This window comes from Chiloscyllium punctatum, chromosome 15 (assembly GCF_047496795.1).
Source record: "Chiloscyllium punctatum isolate Juve2018m chromosome 15, sChiPun1.3, whole genome shotgun sequence".
Lineage (NCBI taxonomy): Eukaryota > Metazoa > Chordata > Chondrichthyes > Orectolobiformes > Hemiscylliidae > Chiloscyllium > Chiloscyllium punctatum.
Window position 1 is genome coordinate 82,812,343 of NC_092753.1, and position 25,276 is coordinate 82,837,618.

The 25,276-nt window shown below is 41.0% G+C and overlaps 1 protein-coding gene across 9 annotated transcripts in view; it reads left to right on the forward strand.

Annotated features, from left to right (window-relative positions):
• erg (ETS transcription factor ERG) overlaps window positions 1–10,874 on the forward strand; it is a 261,529-nt gene extending 250,655 nt beyond the window's left edge. For all 9 annotated transcript variants that reach the window (XM_072585663.1, XM_072585665.1, XM_072585664.1 and 6 more), the window contains 3 exons: window positions 5,613–5,672; window positions 6,855–6,902; window positions 8,950–10,874. In XM_072585663.1, coding sequence (XP_072441764.1) covers window positions 5,613–5,672; window positions 6,855–6,902; window positions 8,950–9,470 — 629 coding nt within the window. In that variant the 3' untranslated portion in view covers window positions 9,471–10,874. The remainder of the gene's footprint in view (window positions 1–5,612; window positions 5,673–6,854; window positions 6,903–8,949) is intronic.
• Window positions 10,875–25,276: the final 14,402 nt, after the last annotated feature.

The window sequence follows — 25,276 nt, forward strand, 5'->3', positions numbered from 1 at the left end:
AGAGAGAAAGCAGGAAATTATAGATCAGTTAGTCTGACCTCAGAGGTGGGAAAGATGCTGGAGTCTATTATAAAGGATGAAATTATGACACATCTGGATAATAGTAACAGGATAGGTCAGAGTCAGCATGGATTTATGAAGGGGAAATCATGCTTGACTAATCTTCTGGAATTTTTTGAGGATATAACTCTGAAGATGGACGAGGGAGATCCAGTATATATAGTGTACCTGGACTTTCAGAAAGCTTTTGACAAAGTCCCACATAGGAGGTTAGTGAGTGCATGGTATTGGGGGCAAAGTACTAACTTGGATTGAAAGTTGGTTGGCTGATAGTAAACAAAGAGTAGTGATAAACGGCTCCATTTCGGAATGGTAGGCAGTGAACAGTGGGGTACCGCAGGGATCAGTGCTGGAACCGCAGCTTTTTACAATATATATTAATGATATAGAAGATGGTATTAGTAATAACATTAGCAAATTTGCTGAAGATATTAAGCTGGGTGGCAGGGTGAAATGTGAGGAGGATATTAGGAGATTACAGGGTGACCTGGACAGGTTAGGTGAGTGGTCAGATGCATGGTAGATGCAGTTTAATGTGGATAAATGTATGGTTATCCACTTTGGTGGCAAGAACAGGAAGGCAGATTACTACCTAAATGGAATCAATTTAGGTAAAGGGGCAGTCCAGAGAGATCTAGGTGTTCTTGTGCACCAGTCAATGAAGGTACAGCAGGCAGTGAAGAAGGCTAATAGCATGCTGGCCTTCATAACAAGAGGGATTGAGTATAGAAGCGAAGAGGTTCTTCTGCAGCTGTACAAGGCCCTGGTGAGATCACACCTGGAATATTGTGTGCAATTCTGGTCTCCAAATTTGAGGAAAGACATTCTGGCTATTGAGGGAGTGCAGCGTAGGTTCACGAGGTCAATTCATGGAATGGCGGGACTACCTTATGCTGAAAGACTGGAGCGACTGGGCTTGTATACCCTTGGGTTCAGAAGACTGAGAGGGGATCTGATTGAGACATATAAGATTATTATAGGATTGGACACTCTGGAGGCAGGAAACATGTTTCCACTGATGGGTGAGTGCCGAACCAGAGGACATAGCTTAAAAATACGGGGCAGACCATTTAGGACAGAGATGAGGAGAAACTTCTCCACCCAGAGAGTGGTGGCTGTGTGGAATGCTCTGCCCCAGAGGGCAGTGGAGGCCCAGTCTCTGGATTCATTTAAGAAAGAGTTGGATAGAGCTCTCAAGGATAGTGGAATCAAGGGTTATGGAGATAAGGCAGGAACAGGATACTGATTAAGGATGATCAGCCATGATCATATTGAATGGTGGTGCAGGCTGGAAGGGCAGAATGGCCTACTCCTGCACCTATTGTCTATTGAGCCATTTCAGCTTATCCCTGTCCCATTGAACTTATTTCTTCCTATCTGAGTTCTATTTATTCCACCCTTTTTCAGTATCTTCCTGCTTACATTTGTGATTCCTCTGACACTTTGAATCAGTTCCAGAATTTCCAGTTTTCTAGTTCTAGCTGTCTCCTCTTCACTATGGATGTGCTATTGCTCTACACATCCAAACTCTATCAAGATGGTGTGAAGGCTCTCCACTTCTTCCTGAAAAGAGGCCTGAATAGTTCCCATCCACAACCTCCCTGCTTCACTTAGCTGAGCTTGTTCTCACTTTGAACAAATTTTCATTTAACTCTTCTCACATTCTCCAAGTCAAAGGTGTTGCTTTGAGTAGCTGTAAAGGTCCTAGTTATGCCTGCCTCTTTGTGGGGTATGTGGAAAATTCTTGTTTCAGTCCTAGGGCACCCACTCACAGCTCTTTCTCCATCATTGGTGTTACTTTCTGTTCTCATCTGGAATTGGGAAAATCCATCAGTTTTACTTCCAATTTCCATTCTTCTTTCATCTTCACCTGGTTCATCTCTGACTCTTCCTGACCCTTCCTTGACTTCATTGTTTCCATTGTTAGGAATAGGCTGTTCACCGATTGTCACTATAAACCAACCAACTCCCACAATTAACTAAAAGGATTCTGGGTAATCCAAGATGGAGGATGGGAAAAACTTGTGGAAATAAAAGCTGCTCCATTTTTGAGGTATTTTCAGTGTTGGAGCTGATTTCCTCGAATTCTAGGAGCAGTAGTTACTGTTTTATAAGCTGTTGCATTGTTTTCGAACTTTGGAAAAAAGACATCAAAACAACTTTAAAGAGGAAGAGAAACAAAGCAGGAACAATGAGGAAGGTGAAACAAATGGAGCAGTAAACATGCACAGCTGTCTGACCAGGCAGTCAACCTTCATTGCTGACTGCCTCTACTGTTTAGTTTCGAGTATTTGGAATGAGCTGCCAGAGGAAGTGGTAGAGGCTGGTACAATTACAACAGTTAAAAGATATCAGGATGAGTATATGAATTGGAAGGGTTTAGAGGGATATGGGCCAAATGCTAGCAAAGGGACTAGATTAATTTAGGGTATCTGGTTGGCATAGACAAGTAGGATCGAAGGGTTTGTTTCCATGTTCTACATCTCTATGACTCTATGACTGTATGATTACACTACCTCACATCATGTTTCTTGCAAGATTCCATTCCATTTCCAGTTTCTCCATCTTCGTCACATTTATTCATATGATGCCACCTTCCACAGGGCTGTCTTTGTCATGTCTTCATTTTTCCTCAACCATGGATCCTTCCCCACTCTGTGATTGACATGTCCTTCAGCAACATTTGACTATTGTCTGCATGCCTGTCCTCACCTTTCCCCCCTCCCTCCCAGAACAATGATAAGATTCCAGCCTACTGGTCTTCATATTCAAAGGACGCATGAAAAACGTTGATTTTGTGTTTGACTTGTAGTTGTCCTAGGTACTGAGATGCAGTGATGTACATCTTTACCTCTTCTTAATTGTCAATGTTCCACAGGGACTTAACCTTCCATGACGCTCCGGTCCATTGCTCCATCACTCCTAATACTTCCTCATGTTCCATGGTGCCTGTCTGTTCAAGTGGTACCTGTCTGTACCACTTGTCCATTCACCTCCTTCTTCCTCAACATCTAAGCCCCAAACACATCTTCCAAGTCAAGAAGCATTTTATTTATAGTTCTCTTAATCTAGTCTACTGTATTTGCTGCTCACAATGCAGTCTCCTTTATGTTCGTGAGACTAGTTGCTTGCCGTTTCAATAAACCACCATTCTCTGGTGCTACCTTTTCTGTCCTTGACCTGCTGTAGTGTTCCAATGAAGCTCATGCCAAGATGGAAGAACAGCACCAAGTTTTCCACTTAAGCACTTTGCGGCTTTTAGGACGCAATAATGAGCTCCACAACTCCTGACCTCTGTGTGACCTCTATACTCCATTCTTCTTATGTTCCCCCACCTTTTCCTGGCCATATTTTGTTTGTACCTAAACACAATAAGCTGAGTGGGTCTGACAGCATCAGTGGAGAGAAATCAGAGTTAACGTTTCGGGTTGAGTGACCCTTCCGCAGAACCTGTTCAGAATCAGTTCTGAGGGAGAGTCACTTGACCCAAAACGTTAACTCTGATTTCACTCCACTGATGCTGCCACACCTGCGTTTTAAGCAATTTCTGTTTTAATTTCTGATTTACAGTATCTACAGTTTTTTTGGTTTTTATTCATATACTTGTTTGCTATCAATAGAATGGACAAATTTCTTTTTTACACCTAACATTCACACATCTATTTTGTATGTCCACCACTCCTTTACCATTATGATCATTGCAACATTTAAAAGATATCAGGATGAGTATATGAATTGGAAGGGTTTAGAGGAATATGGGCCAAATGCTAGCAAAGGGACTAGATTAATTTAGGGTATCTGGTTGGTCTGCGCACACTCTGTTCCACTTGCTCCTCCACCCCCTAGCATAACAACTATAATTTCCTGCTTCTTCCTGTTTCGAAGAAAAATCACCCTGGACTTAAAACATTAACTCTGTGTCTCTCTCTACAGATGCTGTTAGACCTGCTGAGTTTCTCTAGCACTTCTTGTTGTAATGAAAATGACAATTTTCCCAAGCTGACTGCTACTCAGGCAAAAGCAATTCACATCAGATTGTATCAGTAACAGAAAATAACTGTTTATTGTAAAGTTTTGACAAAAGCAGTTAAAAGATACAGTTTCTAATTTGTGCAACTTAAACTAAACCCCTTTAAAACCCAAATGCACACACACATAACACTCAATCACAATTAAGACACAAAAGACAAATAGTGTTATACATATACTCTGGGTAGGGAAGAACATGTACAGATTAAGAAAAATTCTGAAGATGAAAATCCCAGACTACAAGGTGGCAAGTTATTTTCTTCTCACTCTTTTTGATTTTTGCAACGGTGAGATGCTGTTGCCTATAGAGTGACAAAAGAGACCCAAGGGACAATTTTTTCACACAGAGAATGCACTGCCAAAGGAAGTGGTGGAGGCTGGTATAATTACAACATTTAAAAAGCATCTGGATGGGCGTATGATTAGGAAGGGTTTAGAGGGGGGTTTGGAGGATGTCATGGGTTGGCGATTGGGGAAAGGGAAGCCAGGGGTAAGAGATACTTGAAATTTCTTCCATTTCAAGGAAAATTTTGAAATAAAATCAAGAAGGATAACTTTGCCCAAGTTGATTGAGAATTGTCTCACTGTCAGGTTTTACCTCGTTGGTCTCATAGAATCCCTACAGTTTGGAAAGATGCCATTCAGCCCATCAAGTCTGCACTGACCCTCTAAAGTGAATCCCAGTTAGACCCAGTCCCTAAACATATCCCCACATGTTCCATGGCTAACCCAATTAACCTACCCATCCCTGGACATGGCAAGCAATTTACCATGGCCAATCCACCAAACCTGCACATCTTTGGACTATTCGAGGAAACCAGAGCAAACACCCATAGACACATGGAGAATGTGCAAACTTCACACCCTCAATCAACTGAGGGTGGAATCAAACCCAAGTCCCTGGTGCTGTGAGGCAGCAGAGCAAACCATTGAGCCACCATGCTACCTAAAGGTACAGCACTGGGAAAGACTCACACAAATTTCAATGAAAATGCTATTGGAATCCAATTGCATCCTAGGGCCCCAATCATAACTTATTTTGATGATCTCATCTTCTGATGATCTCTCCCAAAAGTAAAGATAAAGTTGCCATAGTCCTACTGGACTACAGGTTGCTCCCTCATTAGAGAGAGATGACTGGTAGTGGTTTAATCTGCGAGCTATTCCCCAGGTGAGGGGAAAGGCTGAGAAGGAGATTCCATCATGGTTACCACAGCTGGTTTGGGAATTGAACCCATGTTGTTGGCATTACTCAGCATTGCAAGACAGCAACTAAGCTAACTGCACTCCCCTCCTAAATGCTGTCTGTGCATTGATTGATCCTTTACTGCTGATTTATTTATCCATTTCCTTCAGGCACAAGGGGTTAAAACCCAGAGCTAATAAAGAATGCATCATAACTCTCATGTTTCTTTGCAAAACAACTTTAGCTCAAACTGCCAAAGAAATCAAGAACTGTGTATAACAGCTACACGGTAAAAAGTATTGGTTTTGAATTCATATTTTTCTGCCTTTTTCCCTAGGAACCCCATCATCTTCCTCAAATGTAACCAAGGTGGAAGACCAACCTCGTCACCAAATAGGTACTTGAATTCTAAACTCAAAACAATTAACTATTTAGCTACATTGATGTTTTCAATATTTGTGCAAGCAAGCTACGATTACAATTTATAGTTGTAATTTACAGACCTGTAAATCTTTGTACATTTCAAGCAGACAATTGTTGTACAGGGCATTAAATCCCTATTTTGATGCAATGTATCAATTTGTCACTAACACAATCTCTCTCACCGTATCAAAGTGGCACATTGTTTTGATCCTATACAGCACCATCATTGGGTATAGAGTGGAACAAATATTTTCTCATATCTCCCATTCCAAATTTCATGACAGCAAACTCTCTGAAAACAACTAGATCTGAAAGAAAACTGCATAAAACATCTGAGTTTGACAACATAAACATATATGATGAATGTGGCATTGACATTGGCTCTCAGCAATGTACTGTAAATGGTCCAGTTGGTTGAAAAAGAAACAATGCTCTAAAGATGAATTCACAAACCTCCCTCATGTAAAGGATACTAGGGAGGTCATCTGTCATCTCCCAACTGTTGCAATAGCTGATATAATTTCACTTACTAAATGTCAGACACCAAACTTGAATGGTAGCTCAGTGGTTAGCACTGCGGCCTGACAGCCTGACAGTTCGATTCCAGCCTTGGCTTCTGTCCGCATGGAGTTTGCACATTCTCACTATGTTTGTGGGCTTCCCCCCACAGCCCAAAGATGTGCAGGTGAGGTGGATTGGCCATGTTAAATTACTCATAGTATCTAGGGATGTGCAGGGAGAGAGTGGCTCTAGGTGGGATGCTCTGCAGACAGCTGGTGTGGAATCAAGGGCTGAATGGCCTGCTTCCACACCGTAGGGATTCTATGAAACCAAAAGAACTGCAGATGCTGTAAATCAAAAGCCGACATTGCTGGAAAAGCTCAGCAGGTCTTGCAGCATTTGTGGAGAGAAATCAGAGTTAACATCTCACTCGATTTGAGGTTAACTCTGATTTCTCTCCACAGTTGCCGCCAGACCTGCTGAACATTGAACTTGTCGGGTCTGTATGGCTGAGCATCTAAATAATTGAATCATTCGGAAGGCTCAGATAATTTTATTTCTTAAGTCTTAACTCTAGGGACTTCATAAAATTGGAAAAAACTACCTTCATTCAGAAAGAGATCAGTATGTTAATACTTATTTTTGATTTTCGCAGATCCTTATCAAATTCTTGGGCCTACAAGTAGCCGTCTTGCAAACCCAGGTAAGTTCGATATAAAGTTCAGTAAAAGGAAGTAGAGTAAGAATTAATGTACTTCTTAATTAATTATTCTTCTTTCATTTGTCTTCCTCACTTCACCTTCAATATTGATTGTCCCATCATAATATCTTCCCAAGGCCTCAGTATTGTGGAGATCCTTATTTTACTCAGTCTCTATCCTGCTACATCAAGTAATATGGAAACTGATCTACTTTATCTCTCATGTGAACATTTATTAATTTATTTCTTATTCACTTGTGAGTCATAAGCATTGCTGGCTGGACCAGCATTTATTACCCATCCCTAGTTGCCCTTGAAAAGAGCTGGTTTCTTGAACCATGTTAAAAAATCACCCAACACCGGGTTATGGTCCAACAGGTTTATTTAGAAGCACTAGCTTTCAAAACACTGCTCCTTCATCAGGTGATTGTGAAGCAGGATCATTAGACACAGAATGTATTGCAGAAGATTACAGTGATACAATGATACATTGAACAAACCTAGATTGTTAAAGTCTTTCATCTTTTAGAATGGGTTTGCTGGCTTTGGTTCTTTAATATGTTAATCCCAGAACTTCTCTTAAGTTACATTCTCAAGATAATTTAAGGTTTTATAACAAAATGTGGTATCTCAACTCAGACAATGCCTGAAAGGAGTGAGTCCGACCAATCTTGAGTCAGACTGGTTCTATTTCCATAGTGGAATTTACAAATATTATATGGATTCACTCCCTGAATTTTTTTTCTGCATTTTTTGAGCAAAATAGAAGATATCCGCAAATATAATTCTGCAAATACGAATTCAACCCATAAACTTACATGTGTGTGGACATGCAGGAAAGAGAGACAGAGTGAGTGTGTGCGTGTGAGTGACTGCACATGAGAAAGTGCTTGTTTGAATGTGTGTAAACTTGGTAAAGTGTGTGTGTGTGTGCTGGGTTATAAGGCCATGAGAGGGTGTGTGTGTGGGTGTGTGTGTGGGAGGTGTATGTGTGTGTGTATGAGAGAGAGCTTGTGTATGAGAGAGGGTCTGCATGTGTGTGTGAGTATTTAAAAGTGTGTGTGTGAGTAAGAGAGAGTGTATAGTGTAGTGGACTCACCTGTAGTGTGACATGAACCCAAGGTCACGGTTGAGGCCTCTTCATGTCCATGACTGCTGAAGTGTGTCCCGACTGGGAGGAAACACCCCTGCTTGGTGATTGTTGTGCAGTGTGAATATGACTTAAAAGAAGTTCTAGGATTAACATATTAATTAACTGAAACCAGCAAATCCATTCGAAAAGATGAAGGATGTAGTTTTGTTCAATGTATCATTGTCTCACTGTTAAAAATCATGCAACACCAGGTTCTAGTCCAACAGGTTTATTTGGAAGCACTAGCTTTCAGAGCGCTGCTCCTTCATCAGGTGGTTGTGAAGCAGTACCATAAGATACAGAATTCATAGCAAAAGATTACAGTGATACAATGATGCACAAATACACACACACACATATAAGTTTGTGGAGTGAATTTTTACTTGCAGAAATATATTTTATTTTGCTCAAAAACTGCATGAATCTATGTAAGATTCTGTCAATCCTTTTTTAAAAATAGAATCAGTCTGAACATTGGGGCCAGACAGCCTCACACAGGGTACCTCATACCTTCAATGCATTATCTGGGTCAACATGGCACCTATTGTTAAAGTTCACTTGAGAATGTAACTTTAAGAAAGTTCTGGAATTTACATATGAAAGAACTGAAACCAACATAGTCATTCTAAAAGATGAGAGACTTAACAAACAATCCAGGTCTTTTTCAATATATAATTTCAGTTACATCATTCTGTGTGTCGTGTGATTTTTAACTTTGTCCATCCCAGTCCAACAACGGCTTCTCCACATCATTCTCGAACCATTACAGGGAAAATGCTGTAGGTTGACCCACAATACCCGCAGGAAGGAAATTCCATGATTTGACCATGGCACTCACCTTTGTATCTCAACAAAAAAAAAGTCTTTTTGGAAATGATTTTCCATGAATTAACATAAAATATATTTATTTCATTTCAGGAAGTGGGCAGATTCAGCTGTGGCAGTTCTTGTTGGAACTTCTGTCTGACAGCTCCAATGCTAATTGCATTACCTGGGAAGGAACTAATGGAGAGTTCAAAATGACAGACCCAGACGAAGTGGCAAGACGCTGGGGAGAGAGGAAGAGCAAACCCAACATGAACTATGATAAGCTGAGCAGGGCCTTGCGTTACTACTACGACAAGAACATCATGACCAAAGTCCACGGTAAGCGTTACGCTTACAAATTTGACTTCCATGGGATTGCACAAGCTCTGCAACCCCACCCCCCTGAGTCTTCCATGTACAAGTACCCAACAGATATCTCATATATGAGTACCTATCATGCACACCAGCAAAAGGTGAATTTTGTGGCTCCTCACCCTCCTGCTCTACCTGTGACATCCTCTAGTTTCTTTGCAGCTCCGAGTCCATACTGGAATTCTCCAACTGGAGGTATCTATCCAAATGCCAGACATCCGTCCACCCACATGCCATCTCACCTTGGAACATATTATTGAACAATGCTCATTTTTTTTCAATTAAGACTTGGGTTACTGCTCTGGGGATGGAGCATTGGGTTAAAAACTATGAATTTAAATTGGAGGTAAAAAACACAAAGTATAGTCTCAAACCATACAGGAATACCAAAGATGTGATGTCTCAAATACTGGAAGAGGTAAAACCGTGTGTTGACATATAGAAATAAGCTTGACGTCTGTCTGTTGAAGATATTATAACTGGCTAACTGACTGGAGTTGAATTATTAAAAAGAGGAGAACTTTATGGAGAGTGTATGAACTGAAAGAAGATCTAAGGATCGACTGATCCCTGCTGAAAATCAGGAACGACAACACAAATTGTTAGAAAGACAATGTGTGTTGCATGTGAAATAAGATTGTGGAATTTAAGAAACAAATATCAACACATGGCGAGAGAATGAAAAGCATGTCAGAAATAATGTAATAGTCGAATCTCAAAATCAGATACCTGAAGTGTAACGTCTTGGATCTTCTTCAGCAGTTAAACTCTGGCTGTCTGAAATGAAATATTTATACCTTCTGGAATTTATTTGTTAACAGGATTTATCATCGAAGTATATTAAAAACAAAATTGTGGGAGACTGTTGGACAAGACTGTATGATTTGGTACAATGATTTCTTACTTTGCATGGCTTGAGCCAAGCATTTGGATTTGAGTATGTGCAGAAGGCTATGTGTTGGAATAGAAATTAGGCAATGGCAATGGAAAAAGGAGAACTGAAGAGTTAGGCGTAAAGGAATAAGCTGGTGTCTGTGTGATTTTTAAATGGACATGCAAAAACAAGGCTATATCAATTGGATATAAAAAAGGATTCTCCAAAGAAGAATCAAAAATGACAGATCTGTCTTCATAATCATTAATATGAAGGAAAGAAAAAAAAAACAAAACAGAAATCTGGAGCCAAAACACTTCATAACCGAGGGAAAAAATACATCTCTAAAGAATTGGAAAACTGGGATTGTCTGGAATTATTACATTTTGAAAAAAAAACGGGGATCTTGTAAATGTGCTTGATGTAAAACTGATCGGGACCTGAAACTTGGGAGGTTACTACCGTTTTTCTTTATCCTGCACATTTGGGCCAGGACTAGCCCACTATCAAACCTGAGGAGATCTCAAATGCATCTTTTTAAACCAAGGCGGTCGCCAGATGTGAAGAGTCGCGAACGCTGTGCGTTTGTAAGAAATAAGTATTCAAATCAAGGTTATTTTGCATTTTATATTGTGAACTTATTATGTAACTTATGCATTTATATATTCCTTTGTTTCTGACACTACGAGTTGACCTCGGCCAACCATGAACCCAAAACAAAAACAAAACAAAAACAGAAAAAAGTGAAAAAGAGGAAAAAGAAATATGCGATTAAACATTATGGCCTCGATTTATAACTCTTTTTAATGAAATATGCTTTATGTTTACATATGAAACTCTTAGCACATAGGATGCAAATTATATATGTATTAAAATAAGCCTGGCTTTCATTTCAGAGTTTGTTTTTCCCATTGTTACCTATACCTCAAGCTTATCATAGCACTATATGACACAGAAGGTGAGGGGGTTGGTTAAGGTCAATTAATGTGATGGCAGCCACACCTATGTGTGGACAACTGTTTACTTGTCTGAAGATTGAATAGATGGAGACTCACACCTTACAAGATTGGATATTATTAGAAACCAGTTCGAAAGGCTTAATAGACTTTTGAAAAAAAATTAAGTAGTTTTTCTCAATAAAGTTAATTTTATTGCTGCAAAATGTGCCAAGATAACCATTTACATGACATAATCCTCTCTTTTTAATGGGATTCCAACATTCACTTTCTCAAACACTGACTAAAATCATGTAGCCTTTAAAAAGTAATTAGGAAGAGAGATTAAGTTTTTATTTCATTCACGGGATATGAGTGTGGCTGGCAAAGCTTGGCCAGCATTGATTGCCCTTGAGAAGGTGGTGTTGAGCCTCCTCCTGTTCTACACCAGTCCATGTGACTTAAAGTACACCCACAGGTGCTCTTAGGAAGACAGTGCTTCAAGAGTTTGACCCATGCAGCGAGAGAAGGCACAACAGAAGACACTGAGTTATGAAGGTTTCAACAACCAAGTCTTCACAGCTTCATTCTAATCCAGATAAATATACAGTAGAAAAATGATTTTTTTTGTCCCTCAAGTTACAGTCCATACTTGGCATTTGGTTCTTTGCTGCATTGTCATGTCAATTTAGAATAAATGTTTGATAATAATGAGATTAAGCTTAATGAGATTCCATCAAGGCATCTTTTCTTAAATTTCAAAAATATACTTTATTCATTAAAATTATCTTTATATATACACATTGCCATTAAAGCAGTTCGGTTCTGTACAGTAGTGTGTGAGGAAACAAGCAAGAAATGGAGTTTGATTCTATCCAATAAACAAACCAAAGGCATCTCTTACTTGTATAAGTTTATATTTACCTGCGTATAAGGCATGAGGAGAGTCCAATAACTGAACAGATGCCTATTTAAGTTCAGGAAAAAGATCTCTAGCTTTAGTATGTCCTTCAGCATGTAGTCCTGGGTCTTGGAACGTGTCAGTCTGCAACATTCAGTTAAGGTCAACTTCTTGCTCTGGAAGACCAACAAGTTTCAGGCAGACCAAAAAGCATCTTTCACTGAGTTGATAGTTCTCCAGGTGCAGTTGACGTCTGTCTTGGTGTGTATCCCAGGGAACAGACCATACAGCATAGAGTCCCGCTAATGAGAGTCCATCAAGGAATCTTAACCTGGAGTCAAGCTGCACTCTAACTTGGGTTTAACTTGTACTTATACTGCAGCTATATTGTCAAATGTGAAACATGTACATTTTGTGGTGTTGGTGACATTTATACTGAAAATGTATCCTCATTTAGGGCAGCACGGTGGCTCAGTGGTTAGCACTGCTGTCTCACAGCGCTAGGGTCCCAGGTTTGATTCCAGCCTCAGGTGACTGTCTGAGTGGAGTTTGCATGTGTTTCCTCTGGGTTCCTCCTGCAAGTGTGCAGGCAGGTGAATTGGCTGTGCTAAATTGCTCATAGTGTTAGGCACATCATTCAGAGGGCAAATGGGTCTGGTTGGGCTGAAGGGCCTGTTTCCACACTGTAGGGAATCTAATCTTTTTTTAAAAAAAATTTTGGTCCAATATTTGCAAATACAGCATGCAATAAACTGCTATAACTAGTCAGGGAATGATATGTTCAAAGCTGCTATTTTTCCTATCTACACACTTCTCAAATCCTTTGAGAGTTAAAAATCACACAAGACCAGGTTATAGTCCAACAGGTTTAGTTGGAAGCACTAGCTTTTGAAGTGCTGCTCCTTCACATCCACACGATGAAGGAGCAGCAATCTGAAAGCTAGTACTTCCAACTAAACCTGTTGGACTATAACCTGTTGGTCTTGTGTGATTTTTAACTTTGTACATCCAGGTCCAACACCGGCATCTCCAAATCATGAATTTCTGAGAGTGACCTGAATTCAAATTATTCAGAAGCTCGCCACCCAAGCTGCAATATTTCTCAGAGCAGTCTAGGCAAGAATAGAAGAAGTAACAGAGTTTAGCAGCACAGTGGCTCAGTGGTTAGCACAGCTGCCTCACGGTCTCAGGTTCAATTCCAATCTTGGGAAACTGTCTGTACAGAGTTTGCACATTCTCCCTGTGTCTGTGTGGGCTTCCTCCCACAGTCCAAAGATGTGCAGGTCAGGTGAATTGGCCATGCTAAATTGCCCGTAGTGTTAGGTGCATTAGTCAGAGGAAAATGGGTCTGGGTGGGTTAATCTTTGGAGGGTTAGTTGGGCCAAAGGGCCTGTTTCCACACTTGGTAATCTTAAAAAAAAGCCTTCAACATTTTATTTTACATTGATAGGACTGAGAGATACATCACAGCTGCTTGTTGCTACATATGAGTAGCATTGAGTTGAAAAAGCGCTTTTAAATATTGGCCACCACTGTTTACGAAGCAAAGCTTGTTTTGTAGACAATGGTAAAAATGTACATTTCAGAGATGCATGCTCCTGGCTTTAAATAAATGGTTGCATAGCACATTGAAACATGCAATATCACAATCTGTCTCTTACCCCATTTTTCTTCGCAGGAAAAGCAATATTTATCAATAGAGATTAAAATATTGTTCTTGTTGTTGAACTATCTGTTGTAGTTGCTGCAGTAATAGCTCTAACAGAGGCCACTCAGGCCAACAGGTCTGTGCTAGTTTTATGTACTGTACAAGTCTATCCCTACCATACATCATCTTACTCTAGCTACATATCCTCTTGCTTTTATCCCCCTCATATATTCACACATATAATTTCCCCTTTAATGTGGCTGTGCTATTCATTCATGTGGCAACAGGTTCCAATTCATGACCACTCTGTGGGTGATTGGATTTGAAAGCACAGTCAAACTTCAACACTAGAAAAGGGGACTTCACTTTTTTTGTTCCAACAGTAGCCTTCAGAGAGAAAGAAGGACAATGACAACCGATCATTTAAAGGTGATGGATTCCACATTAGATGCTCAGCTGAGTCAAACAGGATGTCTAAATTCCATTCACATCTGGCTCTGTCTGATCAAGATTGAAAAGAGGTGATGAACTTGGAGGTAAATTAGAAACAGGGACTTTGCTGGCTGCCAAAAGAGATTATTTTGGCATTCGCATTGTTCAGTTAGAGGAAGTTATAGCTTATCCTGATGTCTGAAAGATGATCTGGCAACATAAATGTGGAGAGAGAGTAAAGGATGCTGGAATAGAGATAGAACTGGGTATAATCAGCACACAGGAGGGTATAGGTTTAGGGTGAGAGGGGGAAAATATAAAAGAGACCTAAGGGGCAACGTTTTCACACAGAGGGTGGCATATACATGGAATGAGCTGCCAGAGGAAGTGGTGGAGCTAGTACAATTGCAACATTTAAAAAGGCATCTGGATGAGTATATGAATAGATAGGGTTCGGAGGGATATGGGCCGGGTACTGGCAGGTGGGGCTAGATTGGGTTGGGATATCTGGTCGGCATGGACGAGGTCGACCGAAGGGTCTGTTTCTATGTTGTACATCTTTATGACTCTACATTGAGAAACTACCCTTTGTCTGCAAATCAGCCATCTTGGCTTCCTCCGAAGGTCCCCAGAATCACACATGCCAATTTTCAACCAAATCGATTCACTCTAAAAGATATCATAAAATGGCTGAAGTCACTGGGGGTGCAAAGAATACAGGCTCTGAAAACAACAGTTCGGCAATAGTACTGAAGACTTGTGCTCTTGAACTAGCTGTGCTAGGAGCCCAGTTGTTTCAGTACAGCGATGACACTGGGTTTCTACTCAACAAAGTGTACAATTGAAGCAAAAGCAAAAATTGCTGGATAAACTCAGCAGGTGTGGCAGTATCTGTGGATGGACAGCAGAATTAACAGTTTGAGTCCAGTTAAGGGTCAGTGAGTGTATCCAACAATTTCTGTTTTTTTTTCAAAGTTTCCAGCATTCTTTGTGCTATATTAATGTGTAAAATTGCCTGGGTGTGCCTATCAACAAAAAAACAGAACAGATCCAATTAGTAATTTACCATTCTATCAGTCTCCTCTCAATCACCAGCAAAGTGATGAAAAGGGTTGTCAACAGTTTTGTGAGCAGCACTAGCAAAGTGATAATTTGCTCACTGATAATTATTTGAGTTCTTCCAGGGTCACTTGGCCACTGACTTCATTACAGCCTTCATCTGAACATAGATAGTAGAGTTGAACTGCAGAAGTGAGGTGAGAATGACTGCTGTTGACATCAAGGCGATATTTGACTGCGTATGGCATTCAGAGAGCCCTAGCAAAATTGGTGTCAACGGAAAAAAACTCTCTGCTGGTTGGAGTATAACTTAGTCAAAGGAAGATGGCTGTGATTGTTAGAGATTAACCACCTCAGCCCCTGGACATCTTTGCAGAACCTGCTCAGGATAGTATCCTAGGCCTAGCCACCATCAACTGTTTCATCAGTGACCTTTCCTCTATCGTGACGACAGAATGGGGATTATCACTGACAATTGCATAATGTTCAGTACCATTCATTACTTCTCAGACACAGAAGCATGTTTATATTCATATCCAGCAAGTCCTGGGTAATATCCAGGATGAGTGGCAAGAAACATCTGCATCACACAAATGCCAGGCAATGACCATCTCCATTCAAACAGATTCTAACTATCACTTCTTGACATTCAATGGCATGACTAGCATTGAATCTCCTCAATATCAACATCCTGGGGTTTACCAACATCAAAAACTGAAGTGCACACGCCATATAAATACTATGGCTGCAAGAAAAGGTCACAGGCTAGGAATCTTGCAGCAAATAACTCCCTTCCTGTCAGCTGCAAGCCTGTCAACCATCTGCATATCAAAGTCAAGAATGTGATGGATTATACCCTGAATGAGTGCAGCCCCAACAATAATGAAGTAGACATGATCCAGGTCAAAGCTGCCTGATTGATTTGGACCCCAAATATCACATGAGTCATTCCCTCCCTTCAACACTGATGCTCAGTGCAACAGTGCATCGCATCGACGCGATGCACCCCTGTACGTCACCAAAGCTCCTTCAAAAGCATCTTCCAAATCCATGAACTCTTATCCCTAAAAGGTCATGGGCAGCAGCTACCTGGGAACATTGCCAACTATTAGTTCCCCTCCAAACTACTCACCAGCCTAATTTGGAAATATATCACTGGGTCAAAATCCCTTTCTAACCATACTGTTGTTATTCTTACAACCTAAGAAGACAGCTCACCATGACCTTCTCCAATTAAGGATGGGCATTAAATGCTGGACCATCCAGTGATGCCTACAGCCAATGAATAAATTTAAAAAAAATTACACATGAAGAAAAAGGAACTTCACTATTTCAATAGCACTACACATTATTGTTGCTGAAAGAGAGGTCCATGTGTCTTCGGGATGCACTCATCTTTATAATGTTATTTATGTTATCATTTTAATTTTCTGGTTGGTCATGTGAAGGTGTTGGTGTTGGACTGGGTGGACAAGATCAGAAGTCACATGACACCAGCTCATAGGCCAACAGGTTTTTTGAAATCTCAAGTTTTCGGAGCAGCGCACATCTAAATGATTAGATTAAACCTCTGGATTGCTAGGCCAATAACACCACCATTTTCCCAAACAGCAAGATCAAAAGACAGATTTTTAAGGAAGAAAGATGTGTAAAGAGGCAGTGATGTTTTGGGGTTAGAATTGCAGATCATTGGGCCTTGGTAACCTCAGACACAGCCATAGAATCTGGAGCAATTAAGATCAGAAATTATAAAGGGACAGGACTAGAGGAATATGACTCTCTTTTTGTTTTGATTTGACTTATTATTGTCACATGTGCGTAAGCACAGTGAAAAGTTTTGTTTTGCGTGCAGTACAGGCATATGATACCATACAAAATGCATTAGGGTAATAGAACAAAGCAAGGAATACAAGTTGTGGCTGCAGAGAAGGTGCACAAGCAATTAAATTAAATTTAATATTTGAAAGGTCTACTTAGAAGTCTAATAACAATGAGGAAGAAACTGTTCTTGAATCTGTTCTTACGTGGATTTAAGCTTTTGTCTCTTCTGCCTGTTAGAAGAGATTATTGTCGTGGTGGCATCTGGATAAAGTGCTTTCTGTGGTACATCTATCAAAATTGGTAAGAGTCTTTATGGACATGCCAAATTTCCTTAGCTCCTGAAGAAGTAGAGGTTTCTTGGCTGTGACATGGGTGGACCAGGACAGATTGTTGGTGATCAACACTTCGAGGAACATTTTTGACTATCTCCAGCTCAGCAACATTGATGCAGATAGGGGCTTGTCCTCCATCTTGCTTCCTGAAGTCAATGACCAGTTCTTTTGCTTTGCTGACGTTGAGGGACAGATTGTTATCTTCACACCACACCACCAAGCACTCTATCTCTTTCCTGTATTCTGTCTTGTGGCAGTAAGAAATCACAGATGTACGAAATGGGAAAAGCCATAGATTTGAAAACAGGGATGAGGATTTTAAAATTGTAACATTGGTTAACAAGGAACAAATATAGGCTAGCGAGGACAGAAGTGGTGAGCAAACAAGATAAATGTAATTTAAGACAGAGGCAGTAGAGTTTTAGTTGAGTACAAGTTTCCAGACTTTAAAATGTAATGCCAGCCAAGACTCCGTTAGAATTATCAAGACTGGAGGAAACAAAGACAGAAATAATGCCTACTGCAGCTGATGGCAGATGTGGGACAGAGTTAGGTGATGTTGCAGAGGTGGAAACAGGCAATGATGGCATGGATATGGATGTAGAAGCTGAAATAAGCTAACAAGGTTACAATGAATCCAGTTAGGTATCTGATGGCTTCCAGGCAGAGGGATTGGTTGATGGCTACAGAACAATTTTGTAGTAGGGGGTTTAGGCCAATTATGCCAGTTCACAGCATCATCTTCTGGTTGGTGTTGAAGTAGGCAATCTCTGCATCTCTTTAGAGATGTCAGTGTGTGTTCTTCAGTTTGTCTTCGTGGCTTTTTAAAAATTCACTCGTGGATGGGGGCGTTGCGGCTGGCCAGTGTTTATTGTGTGTCCCTAGTTGCCCACGAGAAAGTGCAAGTAAGCTGCCTTCCTGAACCACTACAGTCCATGTGCTGTAGCTTGACCCACAATACGATTAGGGAGGGAATTCCAGGAATTTGACCCAGCAACAGTGAAGGAATGACAATATATTCCCAACTTAGGATGGTGAGGGGTTTGGAGGGGAATGGGTGGTGGTGAGGCTAGGCAGGATCAGACAAGAATCATGGTGTGTGTGTGTGTGTGTGTGTGTGTGTGGTCTGCATTTATAGCTGCAAGAACTTTCTCAATCCTTTGGCTGACCACTAACCTTTCTTTCAATTTGATACTAACCTTAACTTCCTTTGTTATGAATGATTAGTTTGTCCACTTCCTAAAATCCTTCTTCTACAGTGGGACATATCTTTGCTGTAAATCATGAACTAGTTTCTTAAATGTCTGCCATCATTCATTTCCTCTCTTTTCTGCAACATCTTCCCAGTCCATTCTAGCCAACTCTGTCCTTGTTCCTTTGTAGTTAACCTTATTGAGTTCAGTTCTGCTTTTTCCGACACACGTTTCTCCCTCTCAAATGCTAAATTCTACCATGTTATGCTCACCAATTTCTAGGAGATCTTTTGCTCCAAGATAATTTATTAAACTTGCTGCATTACACATCTCCAGATTCAAAACTTAATCACTGGTTAGATCCATAACATATTGTTCAAGGAAGCTGACTCAAATCCACTCTCTGTTTTCTTCTACATGGCTACTCTGCCAATCTGACTATCCCAATCTACATGAAGATTAAAGTCACCCATGATTAACATACTGTATTTTTTACCTGCCCTTGTTATATCCAATTTTATTGATGGATTGCAATTGCCACTTTACTTACTGCCAATAGACAATCGTCATGCCAATGTCTGAAATCAGACTCAATGTGTGCTGAGCCATTATATCATCTAGTACAATGTCTATCATTTTTCTAATTAAAGTCTCATGGTTATCTCTGAACCCGCCCCCCACCACCACTGTTTTTCTATGAAAACAGTGTTTATTAAGACTGGTGCATAGTCTGGAACCATTTGAGGTTAGCCACAGTAGGCAGGGGAGGGACTGATTTCTCCTTACACATAATCTTTAATATCCAGGATTCATGCCAATCACAGCATGTGTGCAGATACTGCTTACCAGCAGAGGGGGCAAGGAAGGAAGGGAGAGTCTACTCATGGACTCTCAAGCATACATCTTGGTAAGACAAGTCAAAGAATGTTGTTACCCTTGCTACTGTTCTCAATGTGTTGGTGTCTGGTAGCATCCTGACAGTAACAAGTGTGGAAAACAGGAAGAAAGGAAGAAATGGAGAACTGAGCAAATTTCTTTCACCTTGCTCCAACTTTCAGAAGTTTCCATCAAATGTAGGTTGTCAAATTTGAAACTGGAGCTAAATGACTGAGGAGAAATTGACATTTTCCAAATTACACTGTGCTTCACTAAAGTCAGTGTATGCCATATATCATCAATTTGCATAGTAAAAGTGAGCAAACTGCCATTTTCAGGTGAAGACTTTGGAGGGTCATTGGTAGGTTGCTTTTAAAATGGCACACACCACATGAGCGTTGTCAGTGCAGTAAGACTACGGACTCCACATTGAGATTGTTAGTGCTCCATTGACATTGAGCTGCCTGCTATTTTTCTTCCATTTCTTACTTTGTTAGATTATTGTTGGGGAACTTCAATATGCTAAATGTTTGTTCAGCAACTCTTACAGCCTTGACGCCTGCTAAGTTTCAATGCAGCCAATAGAACATTTTTGGTGTGTTGTCAATATTGTAATGTAGGAAACACAGTAAGCTGAATCTTATTTTTTGTTTTGGTTAAGTGTCAGTTTCATTGATTTTAATGGAGAGTTTCTCTCCATGGGGCCTAGTGAGAACTCTTGCTGTACTTCACCAAAATTGCCGTGTTAACTACCTACACTATGGTGCCCAATTCTGGCCTTAATCAACCAGTCACTATTCTTGGAAGAACTAATCTCCACCTGCCCTTATTTGCCACACAACTCCTGTCATATGAAGGGGACCATGCCAGGTATAATCGTACACCGTCTCTCCACCCACCTCGAAATCAGAGTGCTTCAGTCATGGATTAACTCCCTTCCAAATTACCCTGCTCCGATCCATAATGTACCACAATCCCCCTTACAAATACAACTGCCCCCTTCACATTGGTCAACCCACATTCTCGTAACACCACAGATAGTTTGCTGAGTCTCCTTCCCACAGCTACAGCTTCTCCTGTAGCCAGATAAATGAATAGGCAAGGTTTGGAGAGTTATGGGCCATCTGCAGGCAAGTGGGTCTTGTTTAATTTAGGAATATGGTTGGTGCGACTTGTTTGACTGAAAGGTCTGTTTCCATGCCGTATGATTCTATAACCTTTCCACTAATTTGTCTAACTATGGACTAACTATGGCCCATTCGCTTGAGCACCTTAACTGGATAGCCCTGGACAAGAAATACTCAGACCCCTGACAACTCAGAAAGTTGTATATCTCCCAGACTGTGTTAGCCCTACTTCCAGGACTGGCCACTGGGCAGTCAGAGGGTTGACAATGACCCACTTCCTAGACTACAGAGGCATGGACCCCCTGAGAACAGACTGAAGAGATGCCTGACCGGAGCTAATTCCCTGGACTGGTATAGGAATCCCATCCAGTCCAGGATGACACTTACTGTGTCAGGATTCCCTGACTCACAGGTACCTCCATGCATTTTGCTCGGAATAACATCCCAAGACTTTGAGCCATGTCTGCTGGATTGCTGCACATGTAGTGGTTTCTCTGTGCCATCTCCTGGCACATGGTGCAAGTGTAATATTGGCATAGCATAGTGCTGCACTGCAAAATGTACATACTCTCTTGACTGAGAACTGCTGATCTGCAAGGCATGCTGCCTGGTTGTATTACTGTACTAAATTCCAAGACAAGGCAAAACAGGGATGCTGTGAGCTTGCTGCTGGGAACTAAGTGAGTGAGAGCTAAGGGAGCAAATTAGAGTCCTGGAGATGCAGCCTGGTCCCACTGTCCAGGCTGAGAGCTTGTCCCATAGTGTCCTTTCAGTAGCCTTTCATGCTAGTTGTCTGTGCACCCTGAAATGCAGGTTTCAAATTGCAAGGTATTCTGCAAGTGAATGGGAGGGAGAGCATTCGTGAGGATCCTGAGGGCATTAGCAATTATCGGATGTCAAAGTTTGCAGTTGATGGGTGGCCATCTATCACGCCCTGAAATGCTGTTGCATGATGAGCAAAATAGAATACAGAAGCAGTAGTAGGCCATTCGGCCCTTTCAGCCTGCTCTGCCATTCTACATGATCATGGCTGAGTCCTCTGTTCCTGCTTTTACCCCATTCCCCCTGTTCCTTTGAGCCCCAAGAAATATATCTACATCATTCTAAATATTTTTCAATGTTTTGGCCTCAACCGATTCCTGTGATAGAAAACTCCACAGGCTCACTATTGTCTGAGTGAAGACATTTCTCGTCAACTCTGCCCAAAAAAGGCCTACCTCTTGTCATTAGATGGAATTCCCTGGTTCTGGTCACCTTGATCACCAAAAGCATCCTTCTTGCATCTGCTCTGTCTAATCCAGTTGGAATTTTATAGATTTCTATGGGGCTGCCCTTCACTTATTCTTCTAAACTCCAGTGAATGGTTGTAATGAATCCAATCCTCTTTGTACATCAGACCTGCCGTCCTAGGAATCAGTCTGGTAAACTTTTGTTGCACCTCCTCAATAGCTAGAATATCCTTCCTTAGATAGTGAGACCAAAACTGCACACAATATATCAAAGCCTTATACAGGGGTTGCAACAAGACATTCCTCCTCCTATACTCAAATCCTCTCGCAATGAAGGCCAATATACCATCTTTGTTTCTCCACTGCCTGCTGAGCTTGCATGCTGACTTTCAGTAACTCATACATGAGGATACCCAAGCGTCATTGCACCTTCCCTTTTCTCAACCTATCCCCATTCAGAGAATAATCTGCCTGCCTGTTTTTGCAACCAAAGTGGATAACCTTACATTTATCCACATTTTACTTCAGCTGCCATGTATTGGCCACTTCTTTAACTTGTCCACAACACACTGAAGCTTCTTTTCATCCTCATTGCAACACACTCTTCCACCCAGCTTTATTTCCTCTGCAAATGCTTGGGTCCTAGCACTGATCCCAGCAGTACCTCATTAATCACTGCCTGCCACTCTGAAAAAGACCCGTTTATTTCTACTTTTTGTTTCCTTCTGACAACCAGTTCTCACTCCATTTCAGTGCACAGCCTCCAATCCCATGTGCTTTAATTTTACAAACTAATCTTGACATGCAGGACCTTATTGCAAGACTTCTGAAAATTAAAGTAAAAACACATCCAATGACTCCCCTTATCCACTCGTTACATCTTCAAAAAATTCCAGTAGATTTGTAAAGCACAACTTTCGGTTCTTAAATCTGTGCTGACTCTGTCTGAACATCTTATGTGCTCTGCTATTCCTTTTTTTCCATTCTAGCATTTTTTTCCATTACCAATGTCAAGCTAACTGGTCTATAATTTATTGTTTTCTCTCTGTCTCCCTTCTGAAATAGTGTGATTATATTAAGCTAAGGGCATGTGATTCTGGTCTCCCTGCTATAAGAAAGATGTTGTGAAACTTGAAAGGGTTCAGAAAAGATTTACAAGGATGTTGGTATGGTTGGAGGGTTTGAGTTGTAGGGAGAGGCTGAATAGGCTGGGGCTGTTTTCCCTGGTGTATCAGAGGCTGAGGGGTGAAGTTAGAGAAATTTATAAAATCATGAGGGACATGGGTAGGGTAAATTGACAAGGTCTTTTCGCCAGGGTTGGAAGTCTAAAACTAGAGGCCATAGGTTTAGGGTGAGAGGGGAAAGATTTAAAAGAGACCTAAGAGGCAATTTTTTCACACAGATGGTGCTGCGTGTATGGAATGAGCTGTCGGAGAAAGTGGTGGAGGCTGGTACAATTACAACATTTAAAAGGCATCTGGATGGGTATATGAATAGGACGGGTTTAAAGGGATATGCGCCAAATGCTGACAAATGGGACTAGATCAGTTAAGGATGTCTGGTCAGCATGGATGAGTTGGACTGAAGGATCTGTTTCTGTGCTGTACCTCTCTATGACTCTTAGAACTATATCTAGATATAGTACATATAGACTTAGCTACCCTCCAATCCATAGGAACTCTTCCACAGCCAGTCAGAGTTTGAAAAATGATCACTGGTGCCCTTGCTATTTCTAGGGCCACTGCCTTAAGTACTCTAGGATGAAAGTTATCAAGCTCTGGGCAATTATTTTGCTTTTAATCCCATTAATTTTCCCAGTAACAATTCCCTACTAATTTCTTTCAATCCCTCCTTCCCATCAGACCCTGAGTTCCTCCATATTTTTGAGGTGGTGTTTGTGAATTTCTAACTAAATTATGCTTTTAATTGGTCTGCCATCTCTTTGTTCCTGATTATAAATTCCCTGTTTCTGACTGTAGGGTTTCTGTATTTGTCTTTACTAATCTTTTTCTCTTTGCATATCTAAAGAAGCTTTTATTAGCGGTTCTTATATTGCCTGAAAGCTGACTCATATAAGATGGGGGCTGTTGGCAGCCAATGGGATGAGCTGAAATTGTTAAGTACCTGCTCTGACTTCAATGTTGAGAATTGTTGACATCTAGTTGCTGACTAGAATGAAAGCTGAACATATGAGGAATGTTTGAGGACTCTGGGTCTGTACATGATGGAGTTTAGAAGGATGAGGAGACATCTAATTGAAACTTACAGAATACTGACTGGCCTGGACAGAGTGGATGTTGGGACGATGTTTCCACTGGGAGGAGAGAGAGTAGGACCTGAGAGCACAGCCTTAGAGAAAAGAGAAGACCTTTCAGAATGGAGTTAAGGAAAAATGTCTTCAATCAGAGAGTGGTGATTGTATGGAATTCACTGCTGCAGAAGGCTGTGGAGGCCAGGTCGTTGAGTGTATTTACGATGAGATAGATAGGTTCTTGATTGTCAAGGGGATCAAGGGTTACAGGGAGAAGGTGGGAGAATGGGGCTGAGAAACTTATCAGCCATGAATGAATGGCAGAGCAGACTTGATGGGCTGAATGGTCGAATTTCTGCTCCTACATCTTACAGTCTGATGGACTGCTAGGATAAGAAGCTGCATATTAATGAGGTGAGATGTGCAGTTAATAAGGTAATTAACAAGCAATAATCCCCCTTGATCAGCTATTCCCCACTGCCTAGTGAGAATCTGGGCTCGATGTCTGGACCATGGTTAAAATATACAGTTAAATGCAGTATTAAAAAATACAACAACCTCCAGATGGGCCTCACTGGAATTCTCACACAGATCCTGTGACATAATTCAATATATCCTACATCCTTTAATGCCCAAATTAGATTCTGCCCAGCAACTAATTTGTGCACGGCAGTTGCTTGGGGTTTTATTCACGACCAAGACACATAAGTGTTGCTGTACAACTTTTATTATTAGTTAAGACTCATTTGACCATTCATTGGAGCTCACTTTTTTTTGCTGACAGAGATTTCTTTGCAGTTCACAACCACCCTGTTACATACTTGAACATCTTATTTTTCAGGGAACAGCTTGTGCAGGGGAAGGAGCTCAAGGGGACCAATGGACTGCCAATTCCTCTGGTAATGGAGTAGGGCAAATATGTTCACTAGGACCAGAGGTCAAGGATAGCGAAACATTTAGAGTCATAAAGTCATAGAACATGGAAAGATACCCTTCCGTCCAACCCACCCATGCCGACCATATATCCCAACCTAATGTAGTCCCACCTGCCAGCCCAAATCCCTCCAAATTCTTCCTATTCATATACCCATCCAGATGCCTCTTAAACATTGCAATTGTACCAGCCTCCACCACTTCCTCTGGCAGATCATTCCACACACATACCACCCTCTGTGTGAAAACGTTTCCCCTTAGGTCTCTGTTATATTTTTCCCCTCTCACCCTTTAGTTCTGGACTCCCCACCCCAGGGAAAAGACTTTGTCTATTTATCATATCCATGCCCCTCCTGATTCTATAAACCTCTATAAGATCACCCCTCAGCCTCTGACACTCTATGGAAAACAACTCCAGCTTATTCAACCTCTCCCGATAGCTCAAATCCTCCATC